The 25,760-nt window shown below is 38.9% G+C and overlaps 1 protein-coding gene across 1 annotated transcript; it reads left to right on the top strand.

The window, feature by feature from the left end:
* Positions 1-276: 276 nt before the first annotated feature.
* On the top strand, positions 277-25,182 carry CPO (carboxypeptidase O). Its single transcript, XM_060623197.3, has 9 exons — positions 277-413; positions 10,899-10,998; positions 13,061-13,162; positions 14,633-14,737; positions 15,784-15,894; positions 17,023-17,113; positions 18,764-18,966; positions 23,831-23,915; positions 24,779-25,182. The coding sequence occupies exons 1-9, from the start codon at positions 346-348 to the stop codon at positions 25,039-25,041; spliced, it is 1,128 nt and encodes a 375-aa protein (XP_060479180.3). The 5' UTR covers positions 277-345; the 3' UTR covers positions 25,042-25,182.
* The last annotated feature ends 578 nt before the right edge of the window (positions 25,183-25,760 follow it).

The raw sequence follows: 25,760 nt of genomic DNA, 5'->3' as shown, positions 1-25,760 counted from the left end.
TTCTAAGTAAATACAGGTGATGGGGATGCCTAGGAATGAGGACTTCCCGTAGGGAAGAACTTCTTTCCGGATCTAGTGGAGCCAAGAGCTTGTGTGAATTTGGTTTTCAAGGAGAAATGAAAAATAAAATGGTAGTGTTTTCCACTACTTAAGAAAAAAAAAAGCTATTTGAGGACACGATAGAGTTAATAAAGCAACTGCTCACATAAAATTCTGCTGAGACATCCATTAACTGACTTATCTTATCTTGATTGTGAGAGCCTCTGCCTTTATGCATTCTCAGAGGTGCTTGGTCCATTAACCTGCAAGAGAAGCCCAGGATTATCTAGTTCTTTCTGCAGGAGAATGAAGCTGCTGCTTGGGACCCTTTACCTCTTGGGGATCCTGGTTTCTGAGGAGCTGGGATATGATGGGTGAGAGTGAAGTGGGAAGAGGGGCTGATTTATCTTGATTTAGACTGTCTAAATGGAAAGCTTTTTTCAAGATCAGTATAGCTGGATTCTCCCCTTTTCCAACCCATATGCACCACCATGAAATAAGAATAATAAAGATTGTGGAAGTTTTGTCATTCAACGTTACTCTAATAATCTTTGAATAAATAGATAAATATCTGACAAATATTTTCCAACATAACATATGATAAATACCAAAGACATGTCGTGTGTGATTGAAAAAAGGAAATTTAATGAAAATTCTATATCCTTTATTTACAGGTTCATAATTGGTAAATAAGATTATGCTAATTATTTGAGAAAATGTTTAAAAATGTTTAAAATTTCACTAAGATATAGTTACTATTAATGTTTTTGGATAGATGGATAGATTCAGTACTATTGTCAGAATTTTTCTGTTAAATTGTATTATTGAAAATTTCCTTTGACATTCATAATTCATTTAAAACATATTACAATCATTAATAATATCCCATCATTTGTACCCTACGGGGCATATGCTTGATTTCTACTTTGTCATTTTTACAAATAATGCCATGGTGAGCATCCAGCCACATAAAAATTTTTTGCAAGTCTTTGATTATTTTCTTAATATAAGTTAGAAGTAGAATTCCTCATTCAGAAGCTGAGGAAAATGTAAGAATCATATTGCTTATTGCCAAATTGCCCTCTAGAAAACTTGCATCGGTTTGTGTGTGAAAATATCCAGTTGCCTTACTTTGCATTTTGTTGATTTCTAATAAAATTTTGTTGATTTTGTCTTATTAGTCATTTTATTAGTTTATAAATTGCCTGTTCGTATCATTTGCTTATGTTTGTGTTCTTTCTCTCTTCATAATGAATCATAACTTTTTAAAACATATAATGTATATCAAATCTGTGTGTGTTGGGGGGTATAGTTTTCACATAAAGTGTGTATTTTCCTTTGTTCATGCATGGTTTATCCTGCTCATTTGGCATATCTCATCAAGCATGCATGGTTGTAGATAGTATTTTTTCCTTTTGCTTCATGGTTAAAAGAATCTTGCAATAAACCCACTCTCACAGAACAGGCAAGTTCACTCTGATTTTTGCCCCAGATGAACAGTGCAATCTCAGCTTATCTCTTAGCTTGATAGGAAGTCTTATTTCAGATATATAGAGAGAGTCTAGGATCTTTCCGGTGCCAAAACCTCTTTGAACAGTCCATCTCATGTTTTCCATCAGTTTACTTGGTTTCATATATATATATATATACTGCATTTATCTTTCCACCTGAGGTTCTTCTTCACAAATTAGAGACAAAGACTTGCATATGTCATGGGGCTTTGATTGGGAAAAAAATCAACTTGCTTAAAAATATCAAAAGCCTTAAAACTTACACGTTGTTTCAAGTAGTAGCTTTGTCTCTGAAAACTTATATTGAGAAAATAAGCTAAGCACAGAAAGAGTTTTATGCACGGAGATGTAGCTTTATTAATAACATAAATATTGCATAAAATATTATAATATTTGGAAACAACCTAAATGTCCCATATTAGGTTATATACATGTTGATATATGATCTATGATAATGGAGTATTATTTATCCATTAGAATAATGATTATGAAAAAATTTTAATAGAATAAGAAAAAGCATGTTTTATGCCAAAAGCAAGGTGCAGAATGGAAAAATGTAATAAAATAGCTAGAAAAAGAAAAGAAAAAGTATGTGCCAAAATGGTCATTGTTATCTTTGGATGGTGATTTTTTTCCCCCTTTACCTTCAACTATTCATTTTGTGAATATCAACTATTCATTTTGTGAATTTTCTTCAATAAAGATGCATAAAACTTTTATTGAAAAAAATATTTTTCAAGCCCAGGTTAAATTAGGGGAATGATTTGGCTCAGGCAATGGGACTCTGATGAGATGACTCCCATCGGATAACTCAAGTGCAGCTATGACTGCTCTTAAGGAGAACATTTTAAATCTGCTAGTCTTGGTCCTTAGTGACTGATTGCATCTTCATTATTATTTACTAATATAAAATAATGTCCACTTTTTTTATGGCTCTTACCAACTCAAAACATCGGTTACCTGCCATTTTTGATACTCTATTCATTACATGTGATGCAATAAAGGTCCAGAAAACCTATGATTAACAAAGATTACAAGCTTTGTAATCTTTCTTTTGAGCGTTTAGGGAAGTGAACTCCTATATACTGCATACTCCCAAGACAGTGTCAGTCTGTAAAATCACTTGGGATTTAGCAATGTGACCTAAATGCTTGAAAATATTCATCCTCTTTGACCTATTAATTTTTCTCCCTGGGATGTAGCTCAAGGAAATAGTCAGAAATGAGCACAAAGATTTATGCAAAAAGTCATTAACTCCAGAATTATTTACAATAGCAAAAAAACAAAAGGAGAAATAGATTTAATATGTAGCATAGATGACAATGTTTAAATAAGTGATGCTTAGTAATATATACCTACTGTGAAATATTATGCAGTCATTAAAACTAATGTTTATAAAAAGTTTTCATTGGTAGATAGGCAATACAAAGGAGGAAAAACAAATTTTATGTAGATATAATCTGCATTGTGTTTAAGAAAAAAAATGTGCACGGATAAAATACAGATAAGAAATATGCCAAAATATCAACAGTGGACTCAGGGAGATGGGATTATTAAGGATTATTCCTTCTTTCTATTTTCTATTTTTCTCCTCTCCATACTTTCTAAATTTTCCATGGTTAAGTGTATGCTAATTTTATAAGAAGGGAAAAAAAGTTTGAAAATACATTACTGTCATGAAATATTCATGTAACTGTATCCTTACTAAGTATTGAAAATACAAAATTTGCCTCAGTGTTCATTAGATTTTTGCCTCTTTATACATTCCAGTCAAAATTCCACTAGACAATCTTTGATCCACAGTATTTATTAATAATGTACCCCAAAGGATCATTTTCTCTGTTAAACATTTCATGAATTCCTATTCAAAAAGAATACACAAAGTACAATAATCTTTTCATTTGATCAGTGAGATGAGACTGGTGATAATTTGGGGGATTAGCCAGCTTTTCTTCCCTCTCTGCATGCATTATGCATCATCCAAGAAATCGCCTAGAAACAAGGAATTGCCTTTTCTAAGTATATGGTTTAAACATTGCTTGAACTAAGTATTTGGGTTTCTGAGATTTAGGTATTGTGTTTAATCTCATGGAAAAATGATAAGCACTCTTAATATCAGATGTTTTCACTCAGATCCCATACGGTTCTTTTTTTTCTTCCTTTTTTCTTTTTTTTTTTTTTTTTTTTTTTTTTTTTGCATTTTAATGAACTCAGTCATTCAATGTTGGGCTTAATAAGCAAGGTACTCATACATTTAGCAGACATTAGCTAGGGGAAAGCCAAATGTTGTTTCTTGATGGTGCCCAGTTACCTTTAATTTCTTCCCTTCTCTATTGTGGAATTGCCAGGGAATATCAACCCAACTGAAACAGGAACTCACCAGGGACCAGCCCTGTTTTTTGTGTACTCACTTTCCTACCCTGCTGAGTAGATAACTATGATAAATATTCAACCATAAATGCTGAACTATATGAAGGATGGAACAGGGTCGCTCTTGAATAGTGACCATCTCCGTCCCAACAGTGTTGTGAAAGCCTCTCTGATGATCTCATTTCTGGGCCAGACTGGACAGGCAGGACAGCCAATGTGAGGAAAGATGAAGGGAAGGCTGAAAAGATATCCTTCTACTTTGCTTCATTTCCTCTCTCCCTCTTTCCAGGAAAAGCACTAAAATTGTTTTCTAGTGACTTTATAATGCTCGTTCTTATTTTGCTCTCTTCATAGTCCAAATTAGAGGTAGACAAAGTTTTAAATGGGCTAATAAATATTTTATGCTGATTCCCTAGGGTACAATAAATGCATAATTTACCTATGTAACAACATCTTCAGAATAAAACAACAACCTGGGATAGTAGTATTTACCTTAAGGATTTTTGTCAGGATTAAATAAGTGTATATATATGCATCAAGTTCTTTGAACAGTGCTGGCACGTATAATTGCTAGCACAAAGTTGGTTGTTATTACTGGCTATTCTCAGGTTAAGAATTCTCCCTCCTTTGTCTCCAATACACTTAGTGTACCATTGAACTGGTAGTCAATCGGGCACTTTCCTTTTCACACTTTATGGCTTATTATTTAATGGCTGAGTATTTATGTCTATTCCCTTAAGTAGATTTTAAGGTCTGTAAAAACAAAATCGACTTTTCTTTTATTATTATCTATTACTAATTTTGCATACAGTACCAAGAGCACCCACCTCTTGGGTTGTTGAATGAATTAAGTAAATGCTTTTATCAGTGCCTAGCATATAGTGCTCAATAAAGATTAGCTGGTATCATAATATATATATATATATATATATATATATATATATATATATATATCTTCTGATTATTTGATAAAGACATGAAATGTGCCCTTGAACATTTATGTGTAGATTGAATTTTTATTAACTTAAACACACCAGGGGTTGTACATATTTTCTTTACAAGATAATATGTTTTGTTGATCAGCCTCAACATACTGCTTGCATCAGTATATATATTTTATATTAGAATTGCTCACCCCAAATGAAGCACTCTTGCTTACTAAAAAAAAAAAAAAAAATCAAATGAATGATAAATATTAGAAACCAATCCCTGAATAACATGTTGTTTCTTAACTATTACAATTTTAATAACAGTTATTTCTTTTAATCCCCTAAAATTCATTTTCATTATTTTAACTGATTATTTAGACAATCCTATCTCATGAGATTTTCATTTGCACAGAGTGAATAAGGTAAAATTCATACTGTTATTAAATTTAGAATAATAATTCTTATTAATATTAGCTATTCTTATAAATATTAGTAACAATTAAAAATAATAAATGTGGTTCCAAGTTGAAAGCCATGGAATTATGTTAGAGAGATTGATTTCTATTACAGTGGGTAATTGTGGTACATGGTGCTAAATGAACCAGATTGAAAAATAAAATTTAGTCAATTCAGTTACTGGAGTTCTGTCGCTACGAATGGAACTTGAGTTTTAATTAATTCTTTCAAAATATTTTGTTGCTCAGTATTGTGTGAAGACAATACCAGTTAGGTGGCTAAAGTATTCTCCACACAATTTTTATTTTTAAAACGATTGCAGCTAAATAGCGTTCTGCTTTGCTTTGTTTTGAACTACTAGTGTGCCTTAACGCTGATCAAGCATTAACTAGTTGTCAGAATTATGCTCACTGTAACATGGGTAAGTGTATTAATTTATTTAGTTTTCGTAAGAATCCTTTGGGAAGGTATGGTTATTCCCATTCTGCAGATAAGGAAATGAAGGTTTAAGGAAAGGGCAGATATAATACCACGAATGTTCAGAGGGAAAAAAAAAAGAGAAAATAGATAAAAGTCATTGAAACATTAACTAATTCAATCTCTGACACATCCTTGCAGTGCAAGGTCACAATCCAAAAGTTCACACCCCAGCTTCTCCAAAGGCTCCCATCCTAGTGCTCTTAATATGATAATCACTCCATACATATTTGTTGGGTGAATGAAGTATCAGTTGGTATGTGCTCGTAATGAAAATATTATATACTTCTTGCTTAAATAAAGCCTTTTAGCTAGGAAACTAAAATATTTATCAGTTGCATGACTTAGAGATAGGGTACTAGCTGTTCGACTTACTAGTTCCGCAACCGTTTGCAAGTTACTGAATTTCTCTTGGCCTCAGTTGTTTTATTTATAAAACATGGGTGATAACATTTCACAGGGTTGTAATGAGAATAAATTATATAATGTGCTGAATGTATTCTCTTAAGTGCTGGCACAATATCTGGCATAGCGGAGCGGAACTGAATAGTTTTATTAAACTGTTTATCAAAAGATGAAGAATATATAGACAATCTGAGTAGGCCTATATTTATTAAAGAAATATAATTAATAATTAATACCTGTCCAAAACAGAAAGCTGAGGCCCCAATGGGGCCTTTGATGAGTTCTACCAAACACTTAAAGAAAATTTTACCAATTCTGTACAGTCTGTATCAGAAGATGGAAACAGAAGAAATACTTCCTGACTTATTCAATGAGATCAGCATTGCCTGGATACTAAAATCAGAAAAACAGTGTTATGAAAAAAACACAAAACAAAACTACAGATCAATATCTCACATAAACATAGATATAAAAATCTACAGCCAAATACCGGCAAGTTGAATCCAACAATATATAAAAATAATTATACATCACAGCCACCAACTGAAATCTATCTCAAGCGTGTAGAGCTGGCTTAGTGTTTGATAATCAACTAATGCAATTCCATCACACCAATAGGCAAAGAAATAAAAACTCATATGATGCAGAACCAATAGATACAGAAAAGGCATTTGACAAACACCGGCACCCATTCCTGATAAAAACTCAGTAAATTAGGAATAGAGGGGAACTTCCTTTACATCGTAAAGAGTAGCAACAAAAAAATCTACAGCTAACATCATACTTCACGGTGAAAAACTAGAAACATTCCGCTTAGATTAGAAACAAGGCAAGGATGTCCACTCTCACAACTACTTTTGAACGTTGCACTGGAAATTTTAGCTAATACCATCAGACAGGTAATGGAGATAAAAGGTATACAGACTGGGAAGGAAGAAAGAAAACTATGTGCACAGATGACATGATCACCCATGTAGACAATCTGAAAGAACTGACAAAAAACCCATCCTGGAATTAAGAAGCAATTAAGCAAGGTTGTAAGGCACAAGGTTGATGTACAAAAGTCAATTGCTTTTGTATATAACAGCAATGAATAAGAGAGATTTGAAAATAAAAGCATATTATCATTTATATTATCACCTCCCAAAATAAGATACTTAGGTATAAGCCTAAAAAAATATGCACAAGATCTATCAGAAAAGCTATAAAACTCTAGCGGAAGGTATCAAAGAAGAACCAAATAAATGGGGAGATGTTCCATATTAATAGATAGGAAGGCTCACTATTGTCAATTCTTCCCAAGTTGATCTATAGATTCAATGAAATCTCAATAAGAATCCCGGAAGGTCATTTTGTGGATATTGACCAACTGATTCTAGGGTTTATATGGAGGGACAAATGACTCAGAATAGCCAACGCAATATTGAAGAAAAACAAAGTTGCAGGACTGAAACTACCTGACTTCAAGACTTATGATAAAGTTACAGTAATGAAGACAATGTATCGATGAAAAGAAGAGACAAATAGATCACTGGAACAAAATAGAAAGCCTGGAAATAGACCCACGTAAATATAATTAATTGATCTTTGACAAAAGAACAAAGATAACACAACAGAGCAAAATAGTCTTTTCAACAAATGGTACTGGAACAAGTGGGTACCTACATGCCAAACAACAAAAAGTGAATCTAGACATAGACCTTATACCCTTCATAAAAATGAACTCAAATTGGATTAACAGACCTAAATCTAGAATGCAAAACTATAAAACTTCTAGAAGATAATGCAAGACTTTAAATACAACACCGAAAGCACAATTAATGAAAGAAATAATTGATAGCTTGGATTTCATCAAAATTAAAAAAACTCTACTCTGCAAAAGACAATGTCAGGAGAATGAGAAGACAAGCCATAAACTGGGGGAAAATATGCGCAAAACATGCGCCTGATAAAGGACTGTTATTTAAAAATATACTAAGAACTCTTAAAACCTAACAATAAGAAAATTAAAAACGTAAGTTAAAAATGTGCCAAAGACCAGAACATATACCTCACCAAAGAAGATCTACTGATGGCAAGTGAGGGTACAAAAAGATGCTCAACATCATGTTATTGGGGAACTGAAAGTGGAAGCAATGAGATATCACTACATACTTAGAATGGGCGAAATCCTGAACAGTGACAACACCGAATGCTGGTGAAGAAGGTTGAGCAACAGGAACTCTCAGACATTGCTGGTGGAAACACAGGCTGGGAGAGCCACTTTGGAAGACAATTTGGTAATTTCTTACAGAACTAAACATACTCTTAACCGTATGACCCAATAATCATGTGTCTTGGGATTTACCCAAATGAATTGGCAATTACGTCCACACAAAGCCCTGCACACAGATGTTTGTGATATTTTTGTTCATGAGTGCCAGTTAAGCAATTAAGATGTCCTTTGGTAGGTGAATGGATACATGAACTGTGGTAATTCCAGACAATGAAATGTGAGACAACGCTAAAAAGAAATGAGCTATCAAGCCATGAACAAACATGGCGGTAAGTTAAATGCATGTTACTAAAGTGAAAGAAGTCGGTCTGAAAGGCTACACCCTGTGTAATTCCAGTTCTGTGACATTCTGGAAAGGGCAAAACAATGAAGACCGTAAAGGTATCAGTGTTTGCCAGTGGTTGGGGGATGGGGGACAGGGATTGACAGCACAGAGGATTTTTAGGACAGTAAGACTCTATGATACTACAATGGTGGATACAGTTCATCATACAGTTGTTTAAATCCATAGAATGTATAACACCAAGGGTAAACCCTAATGTAAACTATGGACTTTGAAAAATAAAGATGTGTCTGTTGATGTTGGTTCATTGAATATAACAAATGTTCCACTGTGATGTGGGTTATTGATATGTGTGTGTGTGTGGGGGGGGTGGATATATATATGTGTGTATGTGTGTGTATATATATATGCACGCATTATATATGTATCTATATAATGGAGTATTATAAGTAAACAATACTGTTGGAGGATTTTTTTTACCACAATACCCGGGATTTGTTGTCTTGCCACTTCAAAGAATGAAGAGGTGGACACAAAATGAGCAGCAGGCAAAAGTTTATCAGAGTATAAGATTAGAAAGGAAGAATAGTAGGAAAGCTCTCTTTACAGAGAAGGGACATTCAGAAGTGAATGCCCCAGGACTATAGGGAAGGGTCCTTGTTTTATAAGGTTCTGGTCAGCCCTCCCCCTCCCCTTCACTTCTCCCTTGTTCCTTCTCAGGTTCTACCCTTGTTGGCTAGGTGCTGAGTTCTCCGTCCCTGATTGGCTAGTTTCCATTGTATGAGGGGTGGTTTCTGGCGGAACCTAGGTCTTTTGTCAAATTCCTGAGGGAAATCAGAGTGGGGTGGGGGGGGGGGAGGTCTGTTACATTCTTAAGAGGAAACTTAAGCCTTGAGGGGGTTTGCTGTGGTCAGACACTCCCTGCATTGTTGCAAAATATGTGTCCCCCCACCCCACCGGGAACTCAGATCCTAATCCTTTCCTCTCTGCCTATTTTAGCCTATCTTCTATTATAATACATGTGTTGAATAGTCCTCAGCCATAAAAAAGAATGAGATCTTACTGTGTGCAACAACCTGGATGAACCTAGAGGGCGTAATGCTAAATGAAATAAGTCAGACAGAGAAAGACAAATACCACATGATTTCACTCATATGTAGAATTTAAGAAACAAATCAAACGAACAAAGAAAAAAAGAGACTAACAGAAAAACCAAACTATTAAATTCAAAGAACAAACTGATGGCTGCCAGAGGGGAGGTGAATGGGGATATGGGTGAAATAAGTAAAGGGATTATGAGTGCACTTACCATGATAGGTACTGAGAAATGTATAGAATTGTTAAATCACCATACTGTATAACAGAAACTAATGTAACACTGTATGTTAATCATACTTCAAAAACATTTTAAAAATAATTTAAAGAATACTGCAGGCTCTTCAATCAGGCTGTCAGTTATAGTCAATCCCAACACTTTCCCTGTGACTCAATTTCTTCATCTCTGAAATGGGGATACTATGAGTACCTATCCCAGAGTGGTCAAGAGAAGTGAAGGAGATTTAAATTGCTTGAGTGTCTCCCTGGGTGACTCAGTCTGTTAAGCGCCCGACTTTGGCTCAGGTCATGAGCTCACGGTTCGTGAGTTCGAAACCCGTGTCGGGCTCTGTGCTGACAGCTCAGAACCTGGAGCCTGCTTTGGATTCTGTGTCTCCCCTCTCTCTCTGCCCCTCCCCTGCTGCCGTCTCTCTCTCTCTCTCTCTCTCTCTCTCAGAAATAAAATAAACATTAAAAAAAATAAAAAAAATTGCTTGAGTGTCTCATGATAAGTTTCAGTTCAATAAATCATAGCTGTTACTTCTTTTACAAATTGAAAAGTATGTTCGTCTACAACATCTTACTGAATTATCTCAGCTTCCTTGCAAGATTGGAGTGGCTGTCCTCCCCTCACCCAACTGTTGAAGAAATTACAGTTTGGAGAGACTCAATTGTTGCCCAAGGTCTCACAGTCAGTAAGTCACAGCGAGAAGACGCTAACATTGAATTTCTCTCCTCCAAATCCTGTTCCCATCGCTTCTGACCACCTTTTTACCAGCTTTTCACTGTTCAGGACATCCAAGTTTCTTCCCTGCTTTCAGCCTGGCTTTCTTCTGCAGATCCCTAGCACAACACAGACGAGAGGTTGTGGAAGAGACAGTGAGCCAGAGGGGAGGCCTGGACGCCTATTCCTATACCAGATATCACCCCATGGAGGAGGTAAGCAAGGACACAGGGAAAATTTTTTTAAAGAAATATTTGTATTGCTACTAAGATGTTGTTGTTTTTGAAACTGGATACAGGAAAGAATTAGCTACTCTATAGACATATTTGTGACTTTACGCCAAGCTTTTTTCGAAGTATAAATTTTCTAGAAATAGAATCTCTGGGTTAAAGGATAAGCACATCTAAATTTTTATATAAATGCCCAAGTGGCTTTCCAAATAGGCTTTATCATGAATTCTCTCAGCATTTGGGGGGGGTCTATTAATAATTTCCAGAATTTTTTTTCAAAGAATGCAGGAACAAATTTACACATTCTTCTGTAACAATCACCCTCAAGCAGTAAAGATTCTAAAAATTTGAAGAAGGCACAGTAAGGCCCCTGGAAAGATTATGCTCTGGTATCAGGAAAGGTCACACCTGCCTTGGCCACTTGCTCTGTGACCTTGACCGAAACATTTAACCTCCTTGATCCTCAGTTTCCTCGTCTGCGAAACAGGAAATCAGTACCTATCTTGCAGCTTTTCTGTGAGAGTGAATGGAATACACTATACTACATCTGATTAAATGATGAAGGGGGGCGCCTGGGTGGCTCAGTCGGTTAAGCGTCTGACTTCAGCTCAAGTCATGATCTCAGAGTTCATGGGTTCGAGCCCCACACTGGGCTGTGTGAGGACAGCTCAGAGCCTGGAGTCTGCTTCGGATCCTGTGTCTCTCTCTCTCTGTCCCTCCCCCACTCACACTCTGTCTCTCTCTTTCTCAAAAATAAATAAACATTAAAAAAATTAAACAATAAAGAAATAAATGCTCCTGCTGTGCTGTTATTTGTAGCCCTCCCACGGCTTAAGACACCTTCATCTGTCTCAGTGCCATCAAGAAGCATGCACAATACCCACGTGATAAGCTGTTGCTCTCTTCAGTCAACAGAACTGAGTTGAAAAAAACCCCACTGACCTATTACTAGTGTTATAATAATGAATTTTATCTACAGATATTCCATGTATCTCAATCGAGATACAAATTCTTTGAACAGAATATTTGTTATCCCAAAGTAATTATTGCTATTTACCATAACTCTTATGGAAGAGATGTTTCAACTATACAGATATTGAGTGTGGGACTGCCCCACACTCAATAGGATAATGACTATCCTAATATATTTTATGTTTATGAATTCCCTTATTCCATTCACCATTATAGAATCCCATAGTACTGACATACAGGTGAAGGTATAAGACCCTGCTTTTCCAAGCATGGTATAAGACTTTTAATTAAATCAACATCCATTCAGGTCTCCTCACATGAATCAAAATGATTGAGTTGGGATTGATTGAGGAACTTCTATTGGCATGTTCTGTAAAGGGCATATCCAGCTCCTCTCTAATCTTGGATCCATGGGCATTAGCAAAGGATATTGCTGGGATCCCAAAAGATCCCCCAAAAGCCTGACTGAAACTTCTGGCATGATTGGGTACCACATGGAAGCCTAGAGGTGTGTGACCATTTGAAGGACGTGTTATTGTACGATGTTTCTTTAAAATTTTTTTTAATGTTTATTCGTCTTTGAGAGAGAGAGAAAGACAGAGTATGAGTGGGTGAGGGGCAGAGAGAGGGAGACACAGAATCTGAAGCAGGCTCCAGGTTCTGAGCTGACAGCACAGAGCCCAACACAGAGCTCAAACCCATGAACTGTGAGATCACGACCTGAGCCGAAGTCAGTGGCTTAACTGGCTGAGCCACCCCACCCAGTTGCCCCAGTATGATGTTCTCATATTCCCTGTTATCAGTGGATTATTGAAACTATGAATTCTCAATAATTTATTTGTAAAGTTCAATAAGGTGTTCTAAGATTGGGTGGCAGAGTAGATCTTTAAAGAAAATGGGAGGCAGTCAGTGATACTTTATTGGTTGAGTCTTGTAGTGTGTTTAGCACACAGTCGTTGTAATGTAGAACAAATAGTCCAGAGTTCAGTTTCTTAATGAGAGAAGCAGTTATCTTAATTAGAGGCAAGCAAACAATTTTCTTATTGATATCCGCAGTCCTTCCTGACTGTTTCAGATCTATCAGTGGATGATCCAGATAAGTGAGAAGTACGCAGAAGTCGTGACACAGCATTTCTTGGGAATGACCTATGAGACCCGGCCCATGTATTATTTGAAGGTGAGTGAGAAGGCTGAGAATTACCTTAATTCCTTGGTTCACTGCCCTATTACCACTTATTGTAGACATATTAATTTACAAAACACATTCCCAAATTTGAGAGTTATCTATAACTACAAAAAAATAAGTTGTATTGGCTCTGAAATAGAATTTACTCAGGAATTGAGTGAATGATTGGCTCATTCACTACCTACCTGATTTTCAATAGGCCATCAAACTCTGAGCTAAGTCAGCCAAAAAAGATGGGTAAATATCCTCTGCCTGGGGCATATTTTAAAGAATAAGGAAGCAATAAAAAGAAACTAATCGTCAAATACACACACTCATAAAAGGGGTAATTATAAAAGAGAGTTAAGATAAAAGGTGGATTAGGAAATATGCTGGCAGTTTTGAAAATGGGTGAGGTTAGAGGGAAAAGGTTCCTTGAATATGATGAATCCAGTCTTGTATTTATCTCAATTTGTAAATTTCTCATTGATAAAGAGGGAGACTCTTGATCAACCTCTTCCAAAGGCTTTCAATGACTAGAGTCTAGGCCATTTACATTCAAAACAGATATGACTGTTACAAACTTGGGAGTGTTCACAACCTCTTTTCCATCAAAGGGAATCCACACTTGCCAGGTTAATCCCCACTCACCCCACCCCTCTAAGGCTGAACTGATGTACAAGAATGGCACAGGGAGAAAGGAAAGAAGATTTGGTTGACTGGGATTGGAAAAGTCTCTAAGGAATAGGGGAAGTTAATGAATTTAGTAGATATTGCAGAAGGTTATGTATTTGGATCCATTCACAGTTTCAAGAAGTTAAAAAAATTTTTTAAAGTATTTATTTTTGAGACAGAGAGAGACAGAGCATGAATGGGGGAGGGTCAGAGAGAGAGGGAGACACAGGATCTGAAGCAGGCTCCAAGCTGTCAGCACAGAGTCCGACACGGCGCTCGAACTCACTGACCATGAGATCATGACCTGAGCCGAAGTCGGGTGCTTAACCGACTGAGGCACCCAGGCACCCCAACAGTTCCAAGAAGTTTAAATGAAGACCCGGATTCATTTTTAACTACTTGAACCTTACTTCTTGTAGGTACTTTACCACTCTGAGTGAATCCTATGTGGTAAGCCTTTATAAGGTTTATAAAGACTTGGTCTCCTGGTTTATAACTTGGGGGTTTCTGCCTTTATTTATAATTAGGAAATAGGGGTGAAGGGAAGGCCAGGCTTTGGGTGGGGGACACGGGGAGTCAGAATATGGTCCTAAGAATAGCAGCCAAGGTACCTAGCAGGAGAACAAGAGCAGCCACGGAAAGGGTCATATTGGTAAATGTCTCTGCCATCATCCCTGCCTCGTGCTTGGAACCACAGAGTTGAGGAAGAAAGGGACCTGTGGGGGAATAAAAAAACCCTGATAACTTTGCACAGTGGCTTATGATTATAAGCAATTGTTTGGTAACAGAGCATGAATGTCCCTCCAGATCAGTCAACCATCCAATAATCCCAAGAAGATCATTTGGATGGACTGTGGAATTCATGCCAGGGAATGGATTGCCCCAGCTTTTTGCCAATGGTTTGTGAAAGAAGTAAGTGTCTTTAGCTTCCTTTTCTTTCCTTTTCTATTTTTATGCTTATTTATTTTTTTTGGGGGGGGGGAGGGCCAGAGAGAGAGGGAGACACAGAATCCAAAGCAGGCTCCAGGCTCTGAGTTGTCATCACAGAGCCAGACACAGGTCTTAAACTCACAAACTATGAGATCATGACCTGAGCTGAAGTTGGCTGCTCAAATGACTGAACTACCCAGGCGTCCCTCTTTAGTTTTCTTATAATGGTTAACCACCCAACAAAATACCTGTCACAACAGCTATTTAGAAAGCATGCTTCTTTCACATGTAGGCATGAATTACTCCTTCACTCCAAGGAACATGGAATGTATAAGTAGCTTTACTGAAAACTGGGTTAGGTATTCTGATCTCTTTTTAGTGGATCCTAAATAATTTTTACTGGAAGGTTAACATACCTAAGTGTATATGACAATACACCTTGGAAGTCAGAGATGAGTAAAGCCTGGTGCTGTCTTTTTCAAATAATTTTGGGCAATTTTTCTAACACTAGGATCCCTACTTTTTCACCAGCAGAAGGAGCATGGAGTGGCTTCTTCAGGGGGGTCTGTTGTATGGATGGAGAGATTTAGCATGTGGAAAATACCTTGCTCAGTGAATTGTTACCTATTAGCTGGACCCTATAAGTCTTGAGAAACCAACAGAAAGATACCTACAAAGAGTAGTTCTCAAAGTGCGGTTCCTAGATCAACAGCATCAACATAACTGGGAACTTGTTAGAAATGCAAATTCTTACCACATTAGACCTAGGGAATTAGGGGTAGGGGATGGAAATGAGGGAAGAGAGCCAGGATGTGTATATTTTAACAAACCCTCCAGGTGATTCTGATGCACAATAAAGCTTGAGAACCACTACCATAACAAACAGGACAACTGAGGCAGGCTGGAGGGTAGAAGGGTAGAAGTTCCATGTACAATCACCTCTTGTAATTAAGTTGAGATTGTTAGAAAATTGAAAGAAAATATCTCTTCCCAGGAGCATTCCAAATGTTTCTCTCTTAAATTTTCAGATTCTACAAAACTATAAAGACGACTCAAGGATAAAAAAGTTGCTTAGAAACCTGGACTTTTATGTGCTTCCCGTTCTGAACATAGATGGTTATATCTACACTTGGACAACTGTGAGTATGTCGAGTCTGGTTCTGGAATGAGTTCACGAACTAGATCTTGACTCAGGTTCGTTTTTCTGACCTTAGTCGTCGGAGCGACCAACATGTTTTGTGGCCATGGAAAGAAAGAAACCCCATTTGGAATAAAAATCAACTCAATAATGTTAAGCCAACAATCTACATCAGGTTTAGGATTGAGAGAGCTGAGGTCTTTTTACAGTTGAAATGCAACACATATTTTTATGTTTGTTTGTTTTTAACGTATTCCCAGTTTTCCAGCCAGAGTTAACGTTTCTCCAACTCCAACTCCACCTCCTTAAAGTTTGGGGATTGCTTGCCAGATTGGTATAAGATTCATATGCTGCCTAGTATCCACCTAGTTTTGAAGCATGAGGGGCACAAATGATATATAAACTCTAACCCAACTTTCATTTTTCATTGTGATCACTCACACAGGGAACCAATATCTCATAAGGTTTTTAGTTAGTAGAAAAGCTTCCTCTTTAAAATCTCACTAAAGCATATCACTCCACAAACAAGAAGCCCTGTTTCTAAAGAGTATCCATTCCTCCCTCTCCCCCTTTGCTCCTCCAAAAGCTGTTCCTGGGACCCCTTTCTCTGCAATAGCCTTTCGGCGTGGGTGTGAATCAAATTCTTTCCTCTGAGCTTGTCCGGAGAAACTTGTCTTTATCTTCATCTCTGCTCATCAGTCTTTTGCTTCCAGAAATGTGCAGAGACCATCACTGATACACCTGGAACAGCCCTTTTCCATCTGCCAAGCTATTTACCTTTCATCCTGTATCACTCGGACATAAAAAATGACTCTCTGAAGCGATCCCTGATTAAGCAGATCACGTCCACCAGGCACTGCTTATCTGCTCATGAGGAAAAGGCCATACTCCATCCAATTTGATGGTTTACGTGTAGGTACGCTTGGATTGTACAGATGTTTCTGTTATTGGGGGTTGCTGGCCCCTCTGTGAGACTAAAAATTACATGCACAAGCTTCATTATGTTAAAGGCAAGTTTTTCCAGACAATCCTAGAGAATATTTTTATGTTTGAGAGCCACCCAATCATTACCAACACTGTGATTTATGAGACCTTAGAACAGCAGCATTTCTATGTTCCTCTGTTACAGGATCGGCTTTGGAGGAAATCCCGTTCATCACACAATAATGGCACATGTTTTGGGACAGATCTCAATCGAAATTTCAATGTATCGTGGTGTAGTAAGTACATGTTTAGTAGATGACCTGCTGAACAAAAAACAGAGAGGAGAAGCTAGGACCGAGGTGAACTACTAGAGATATAATTTACAGAAGTAGACAGCTAATTTTGCACAACTCTCTGGACTTCTTGACCAGTGTTTTTGTTCTAAGGAATGACATCTATATAGTAAGAACCAGCAACACTCAAATGCAGGACTCTCATCAAGTGGGATGGGGTAAACAAGGGCAAAGAAAACCTAGATCAAGTGAATATGTTTGAAATCTATCACCTTATTTTTTAAAACTTCAATTCTTTTTTTTTTAAGTTGATTTATTTTGAGAGAGGGAAAGAGAGAGAGAGAAAGGGAGAGAGAGAGAGAGAGAGAGAATCCCAAATAGGCTACACACCATTAACATGGAAACCAATGCTGGGCTCGATCTCATGAACCACGGGATCATGACTTGAGCCGAAATCAAGAGTCGGACACTTAACCAACTGAGCCACCCAGGTGCCCCACACCTTATTTTTAAATATACGAATTACCGTAAAGAAAAGAAAAGTCAGAGAATTATCCGTGCAGATTATTTTTATAGCAGGGAGGCAGAAGTAAATAAGGCAAACATTTCTTTCTTAAAGCATTTTCATGTTTCTGAATCTCAACATGCCCAAGGAATCAGAAGCAAATAAAGAGGTAAAAAAATAGTTCAGAGCAGTCTGGTTAAAAACCAGATGATAAGGGTTGACAGCTGTATGGTCTTGGAAAAATCGCTTCATCTTTCTCTGCTTTAGTTTTCTCTTATTTAACATGTGGCCTGGGGGGGCGCCCGGGTGGCTCCGTTGGTTAAGCATCCAACTCTTGATTTCGGCTCAGGTCATGGTCTCATGGCTCCTGAGATGCAAAACCCCCAAGTCGAGCTCTGCACTGACAGCGTGGAGCCTGCTTAAGATTCTCTCTCTCTCCTTCTCTCTCTCTCTCTCTCTCTGCCCCTCCCCTCCTCTTCTCTCTCTCTCTCTCTCTCTCAAAATAAATTCATTAATTAATTAAACTAAACTAAGCTAAACTAAGCTAAATTAAGCTAAACTAAGCTAAAATAAAATAAAATAAAATAGTAAGATGTGGCCCGTAGTCATACCATCCAATCGGTAGATTGTTGTGGAGATTTGATCAGTTTCCACAGAGGAGGAGCCAACCACAGTGCCCAGTGCGTACAAGGTGTGCGGCTGATGGTCCTTATACTATCAGTGAGAACAGGCTACTGCGTCCTTGCAAAATAACTCTCATGATATGGAAGCCAGAAAGTCAGTGAAAGAGACTTAGGCCAATAAGGCTATGGCAGAGCCTGACCTAGGAACCCACGAACTGGTTCCCAAACGTCTGTTTCAGGGCCCCGCACAGATTTAAGTAAAAGGAATGCCATTTCATTTTGCATCGCCCTCTGCAGCCCATGGAAGCGTGGAGTTTGTCTCTAAGTCTGAAGGTCAGCCCTCCTGCCTTTCTGAGTTCCTCCTTGAGTGACCATCCTTGTTCGCGAATTTAACGGGAACTAACTTCGACAAGCCAGGAAAAACCCTGATTCCACCCACGGGTTGCCCCGAGCAAGGGTGACTCCTTGTCCTCAGTTCTCAACTGGCATCATGTTGACCTTCCCGTGGTGTCCCGTATATTCCAGGCATCGGCGCATCTAGAAACTGCCAAGATATAACGTTCTGCGGGACAGGACCGGTATCGGAACCAGAGACAAAAGCTGTCTCCAGCTTTATAGAGAGCAAGAAGGACAACATCGTGTGCTTCCTGACCATGCACTCTTTTGGGCAGCTCATTCTCACTCCTTATGGCTACACTAAAAATAAGTCCAGTAACCACGAGGAGCTGGTAAGCCCACAGCAGCAGAGTCTTAACAAAAGCCTCCATGGGACCCCTGCCTTCCTTTCCTCGGTTTCCATTTTCGAGATTTTGGCTCCAGCCCCGCTTTTGTTCTCCCCGCTCTTCCTTATTTTCTTTCGTCTGCTTTTTACACCTTGCCAGACGCCTGCTGGGAAGGCTTCAGGTTAAATGCTGCTTTACCTACATTAATTAACTACCTGTTTCACAAAGTGTCAAGTTGGGAGACATCTTAGGTATTCGTCTATAATATAAATGAGACGATTATGTTAATAATCTGCAGGAATGTGCTTTCATTTCTGTAAATTCTCTTGAAGCTCCGTTCAGCAATTATAGCTTTTGAACCGTGCTTTAAAGAACTTGCCAGCTGTTAGTGGAATATGGCATATCTAAAATAACATGGCTAAATAATATCTGCTCTCTTCTCTGCTAAACACAATGCTTTATTTTCTTCTAAGCTCTGCTTCTAGTATTTGCCTAGGAATGTCTGTAAGGGGGAGCGCCCGTGAGGCCCAAGCCGGGCAGGGAAACTGCACTTTGTCTCACCTGGCTCTTCTGAAGCTGTGTTTACCCGAGCACCGGGCAAAACTGCTGAAAAGGACAGGTGTCTTTGCCCTTTCAGGAACCCGAGGACAAAAGACACAAAGTAAAGGGAGAGGACATTTAGAATTGTTGGAATGCTTGGTATCTTTTGTAAAGCATTATTTTTTTTTTTCGACTTTTAATTATGACAAAATTGGAATGACCTAAAATTCGCCATTTTTAAGTGGGCAGTTCGGGAGTGTTAAGTGTATTTGCATTATTGTGCAACTAATCTCGAGAAAACTCTTTTGTCGTGCATAATTGGCACTCGCTACCCATTAAAAACAGCTCCCAGTCGACCACCGTTCTGCTTTCACTTTCTGGGAGCTTGACCGCTCTAGATAACCTCCTACAAGTAGGATCGTATGATATCTGTCTTTTTGTGACGGGCTCATTTCATGTAGCATAATGCGCTCAAGGGTCATCCACGTTGTGTCATATGTCAGAATCCCCTTCCTTTTTAAGGCTTAGTATTCCATCATGTGTACGTATCACATTTTCTTTATACATCACTGCATATTTGAATTGCTTCCACCTTTGGGCTATTGCAGATAATGCCTCTATGAACATAGGTATACAAAGATATTCTTTTGAGATCCCACTTTCAGTTTTGGGGGTATACAACCAGACATGGAATCGATGAATCATCAAATGAATCGATGAATCATTTTTAATTTTATGAGGAAAATACTGTTCCTCATAGGGATTGCACCATTTTCTACTCCGACCAACAGTGTGCAAGGGTTCCGATTGCCCCACATGCTCATCAACACTTGTTATTGTGATCACAGAGGCCTGGGGACCCAGGCAGTGGTTGGTAGAGTCCGGACTGGAACTCATGTCTTCAGACTCCAGAGGCTACATTCATTTAGTCACTTCATAACTGTCTCTCTGCTCTGAAACGGCTTGCAGCTTCTAGGAACTCCTATCAACTTAGATGCCCAGACCACTGTGTCCTAGTTCTTCCTATCCCTGAGCTCTAGAAATCTCATTTCTTCTGTAAAGGAAACTGTAGAAACAGGGCTTTCAGCTGAGACGCCCAGAACCCTTTTTATATCCCGGTTTCTGTGGCATTTGTTGTAGATGTCTACTTTCTGCTCAAAGGGATCTGTGGCAAACACAAATGAACCACCAAAGACAGGCTGTTATAGATCTTTGATGGGACACGCCTTCCACCAGCAAAATAAAAAAGCAGCCTGTAACCCCGGTATAATTTTAGGGAACTTTGTTCCTTTTGTGGCTCAGGGAAACAGATACTAGGTGACCATTTTGCAAGGTTTGTATGCAAAGGTGAGAGGTTCTTGTGCTGTTGGCTCTCTGGTTAGAGCCCTCTGGCCACAGGCTAGAAGAGGCAAGAGGGCAGGAGAGACCTGTTACACACATATCACCACTACTGGATGGTAACTCCAAGGTGGGACTTACCGAGAACACTTTAGAACGACAGGCAGAAACTGAGACATTGAATTGAGAAAGGTTGCTTCAATTCCGTATCTCTTACAGTCTCAGGAGCTGAAGAGTTAGCATGAACAATCATCTCTAAAAAAGACAGTGTGAAATTTTTGCCACCTTGTGTCAACCTTGTTGAAGCTAGCTAGCAGTGGTTTTGGGTTAAGAACCTAAGGGTAAGCTTTGATAGAGTGCACAGAGGCACGGAATCAAGCCAACTGTTTAAGGAGATTTCCAGTTTGGGTACTATTTACAACGACCAGAGACTAGCAATTAATCTCTATATATTTACAAAACCAGAAATTTGTAGAAATCATGATAAATATTACACTGCATGATAGACAACTTGGCAATCACTATGTAGGGGAAACATAACTATATATAGCCCTGTTCTAAATGGCTCTGGAAATTACAATGGCTGTAAAAATTCTAATGTTTTAAATGCAGACATTCTTTCATTTGAACCCTTTCCTTCTCAACTGCTAGATTCCATCCCAAGCTCCATCCCCCCACACACATGCCAGGGCCTTCATCAACCTTTTTTTTTGTGTGTCTGCCTGGGCATATACGACTATAGGAAATTCTCTGGGCCCAGTGAAGGAGTTATGAAGGAGGCTTGAGGTCTTTAGAAATGTAAACTATGTGCTACTGGCAAAGGGATTTTTATTATTTTGACTGAAGTTCCTGTAGGCTGAGAAGAAGGCAGCGGAGAAATTGGCTCTGTATGGCCTCGGGGTATAGTGTCAAAAGGAGAGGGAAGAATAATCAGGAGGTCCACCCCGAAAGATAGAAGTCAGAATCTTCGCATTTTATTTTATCTTCTTGGAAAGGACCAAGTCTATAAGCTAGGGCCACCATTGTATGCTTCTCCTATATGTTATTCTATGTTATTCTTCCTGCTCCTATCGACTTCCCCATTAGAATTGCTAATGGGATCATTGAAAAAAAAAAAAATCAGAAGTTCACAGCCAGGATTTGAGGGAAAGGAATTACGTAGGATAAAATAAGTAATGGCTGGCAATCAGAAGAGGGAAATCATCATCTGGGGTGAAGTGCAGAAGAAAAAAAAAATCCAAGTGCCATTTGGAAGGAAAATATAGCCTGGAACTGGTCCATATAATCCAAATAAAAGTTAAGGCCCACATGGACCAGTCAGCATGTAGTTTCACTCAAAGAAATGCAGAGACACGTAGGAATGACAAATAATTAAAAGCAATTTGTATCTCTACCGGACTTTGAAAGAACTTCGAAAGGAACTGTAGTTGGTAAATCACAGAAATTGTTTCCCCTGGCTGTTCATTTCACTATGGATAGCAACTACCGTGATCCTTTCTCTTCGCCTTTCATTTTTATTTCCTTAGCAGAATTTCTCTCTCCAGAAATCCCCTCTCTGACTTTCTTCTCCTTCTTATCATTTTCTCTTCTTCTACAGACAACTCTTATACCCCTTTGCAGTGTTAATGATGAAAACCAGCTTTATTTCTTATGCGTCTTTAGCCCTTACTACCCATCCTGTCAATTCTGGACAACGTGAGACCAGGAACGAAGCCAGACGTAGAATCTCTTTTCAGGAAGAGAGAGAGAAGGTGAATGGCCCAAGATGGAATTCTCAGTATTGAGTAAAGACGCGAAAATCTTAAATATATATGTTCAGTTGAATGTTTTTTCTTCTATTTTCACCACACACAGAAAGTCCCAAATGCCCTAAGGATGCTACTCTCAACTGCTATATGTGACCCACCACGACTTACTACCTTTTTTACTCTTCCTTTTGAATTTCATTGTGCCTATCCCTACTCTACCCAAGCGCCACTCTGTCATACCTTAGGATTCACCTGGACAACACAGGACCAGGAAGGAAAAGACAAGATTTAAAGTTAGGCTCATCCCTAGTCAGAAGTCAGGGGAACTGATGCATCTGCAAGAGCAGTCAGGCTGCCCTAAGAGGTAAAGAAAGCCAAGGTAGATCCCAGTCTAGACAGGGAGTGGGTAGGAGGATTTGGGTGGTGTTTGTGTAGAATCTAAGGGGAAACATTAGGGAGTCCGGGCTGGAGAATACTTAGAGAAGACTGTTGAAAGGGTACGTGAGGAGATTTATCAGAAGGCTACTAAACATAGCCAATGCACTTGGTCTCTCAGTATTGGTGGCTCTGATCTCAGAAAAGGGTCTGCAGAGAGCAAGGTTGGAACATTAGAAATCATCCGGTTCTGACGGATTTCCCGTGTAGTCAGGTAACATGGTGGTAGGTGTGAGGAAGGGTGTTGCTTCCAGCTCTGAAATTCTATAAGCCTACAATCTCAAATATGAAACTGAGAAGCTTGGGCTTAATTCAATGGGCAGCTAAGTGTAGGGCTTTTGAGCAAGATCATGATCATAGTTCTCCTCTATAGAAGTTCACCTGGAAGCCAGAGGAGATCGGTTAGGATAAGGATTGGTGAAAGGAAGGGAAACTTACTAGAAGATGACAATAGTCCATTTCAGAGGTAATGAGACTGAAATAGGGTGATGGCACTGGAGATGCAACTTGGTAACCATTTGAAAGAAAGAGAGTCAAAGGTGAGGGCAAGATTTTACATGTGTTTGCAGGAGCATGGGGCATCAGAAATATGGAAACCAGAATAGCTTTATTAGTGGGGGAATGATGAAATTGGGTGTGAATGTTTTGAGTCAGAGGTACCAGCAGGCTACCTAGGTATAGAGGTCCAATAGGAAGTTAGGAAGATGGTCTGGAACTCTGGAAAAGGATTTGGACAAAATATGAAACCCTCTGGATTGTTGGATTTATTTTTAACACCAGATATCTGTCTCTGCATTTCCCACCTACAGATCCAAGTTGGACAGAAGGCAGCAAATGCATTGAAAGAAAAGCATGGAACCAATTATAGAGTTGGATCGAGTGCAGATATTTTATGTAAGTAGCTTTTTTTTTTCTCCTCTTCAATAGTATCTAAGGAACAAAAGAAACCAGTGGACTTTGGGGAGTGGGATGGGCAGGAGAAGGACGGAAGAGCTCCAGAGGTCAACAGGAAGTTGTACAAATCAAAATGACTGAGGATAAAAGGGAATCTGTACCAATCTAGAATTATGCTCTCTAGGGATAAGGTGTGAGCTAAAAGAAAAAAAAAATTAATATACTGGCGCATACCAGAACTCCCTCTGGCTTCAGTTAAAAAGAGCTGGCAAGTGAGAAGGTACAGGAGTTAACAGGAAGGACATTTTCCAGTGACCCTTGGTCAGTTGATTCAGTTCTCAGAGGACCTATCAGGCTGAGAAAGCAAAGCAGGTGGGGCTCGGAGAAAGGATCTAAGACAATAAAAAATTTAGTTAAAAGGACAACGCACTGCTTTTCCCCATCCTCAGCCACCACATCTCCCACCCACCTGAGGACCACCTGGATGATATTTGCATAATATTTTCCCTGTTGCTCATTTTGCTTCAGTTCCTTTATATGTCAGTTCACTTGCCATGTAATGCTGGGTTTTCCTAGTTTTTGATTCAGCTGAGAAGCTTAACTAGTCCTCTGCTATGTGCCGGGCATGATGCGAGGTACTCTGGGAGACGGGCGAGAGGGAACAGAGAAGTTAGACACGATGTAATCCCTGCCCTTACGGGGGCTTCGTTTCAACGAGAGGGAGAAGACAACTACCCATGAATCCTTACTATGAACAAGTCTACTCATTTTCCTGCACCGAGCCTTTCCTCCCTGAAATGGCCATGGAGACGGGTCCTTTCCCAGTATAACTTCTACCTCTGCCTTCATGCTTTCGTTTGTAGATGCCACATCAGGGTCTTCAAGAGACTGGGCTCGGGACATTGGGATCCCCTTCTCATACACGTTTGAGCTGCGGGACAATGGTACATACGGATTTGTTCTGCCAGAAGCTCAGATTCAGGCCACCTGCGAGGAGAGCATGGCAGCTATGCTGTCGGTCCTGGATGACGTCTATGAGAAATACTGGGGCGTGGACAGTGCTGGAAAGGCGGCATCTTCCGCCGTGGTGCTGGGCCTGCTATTCTCCTTCATGTCTCTTCTCTGAGTGCATGCTCCCCACGCCGGCTGAGCCCCAGTGACGAGAACGTGGTTGCGGGGATGGTGCTTGGTTGTCGTTAAGGAGGTATCAAATAATTTAACCAAAGATACTTCCCATTTCAATAAAGACGAATCACGTTTGCATTTTCATGTGTGTTTTGCTGGTGATCAATTTTTATTACTTTAAAAGAGTATTAGTTGTTGCTATAATACTGTTACGATCAGTCCAAAGTTCAGTGGCTCATGAATCTATCGGCTAGCGAGGAAGGTCTGCTGATCCTGGCCACGCTCACTTACGCATCTGCGGTCAGTTTCAGGGCCTGGAGATTTTTTTTTTTTCTCATCGAAATATTTTGAGAAATTTGCTTGTGTTTTTGAACCAGGTTCACACTTAATTTTGTATCATCGAATTACTAGCGGCACTCAGAAGATGTTATGTAATCCATGTAGCTGTTGCTGCCTTAATTTATTCAATATTTTATTTATTTGTTTACTTGAAAATTTTTTTTGAGAATCTGCTAGGTACATTTTGCTAAGCTCTGGGCTTACAGTGGTTAATAAGATAGACATGGTCCCTGTCCTCTGGGAATTTCTATTTCAGTGGGTGAGATTGGGGATGGTAGCCATAAATAATTGGAATGGACACCCTGTTGCATACAAGGCAAATCTCAGCTCAGGGGAGCCGTAATGATTAAGAACACAAATAAATAAACTGAATATTGTAGC

This window comes from Panthera onca, chromosome C1, assembly GCF_046562875.1.
Source record: "Panthera onca isolate mPanOnc1 chromosome C1, mPanOnc1 haplotype 2, whole genome shotgun sequence".
NCBI lineage: Eukaryota > Metazoa > Chordata > Mammalia > Carnivora > Felidae > Panthera > Panthera onca.
Note: the sequence above shows the minus strand (reverse complement) of the source record. Positions and strands in the feature narration are given on the sequence as shown.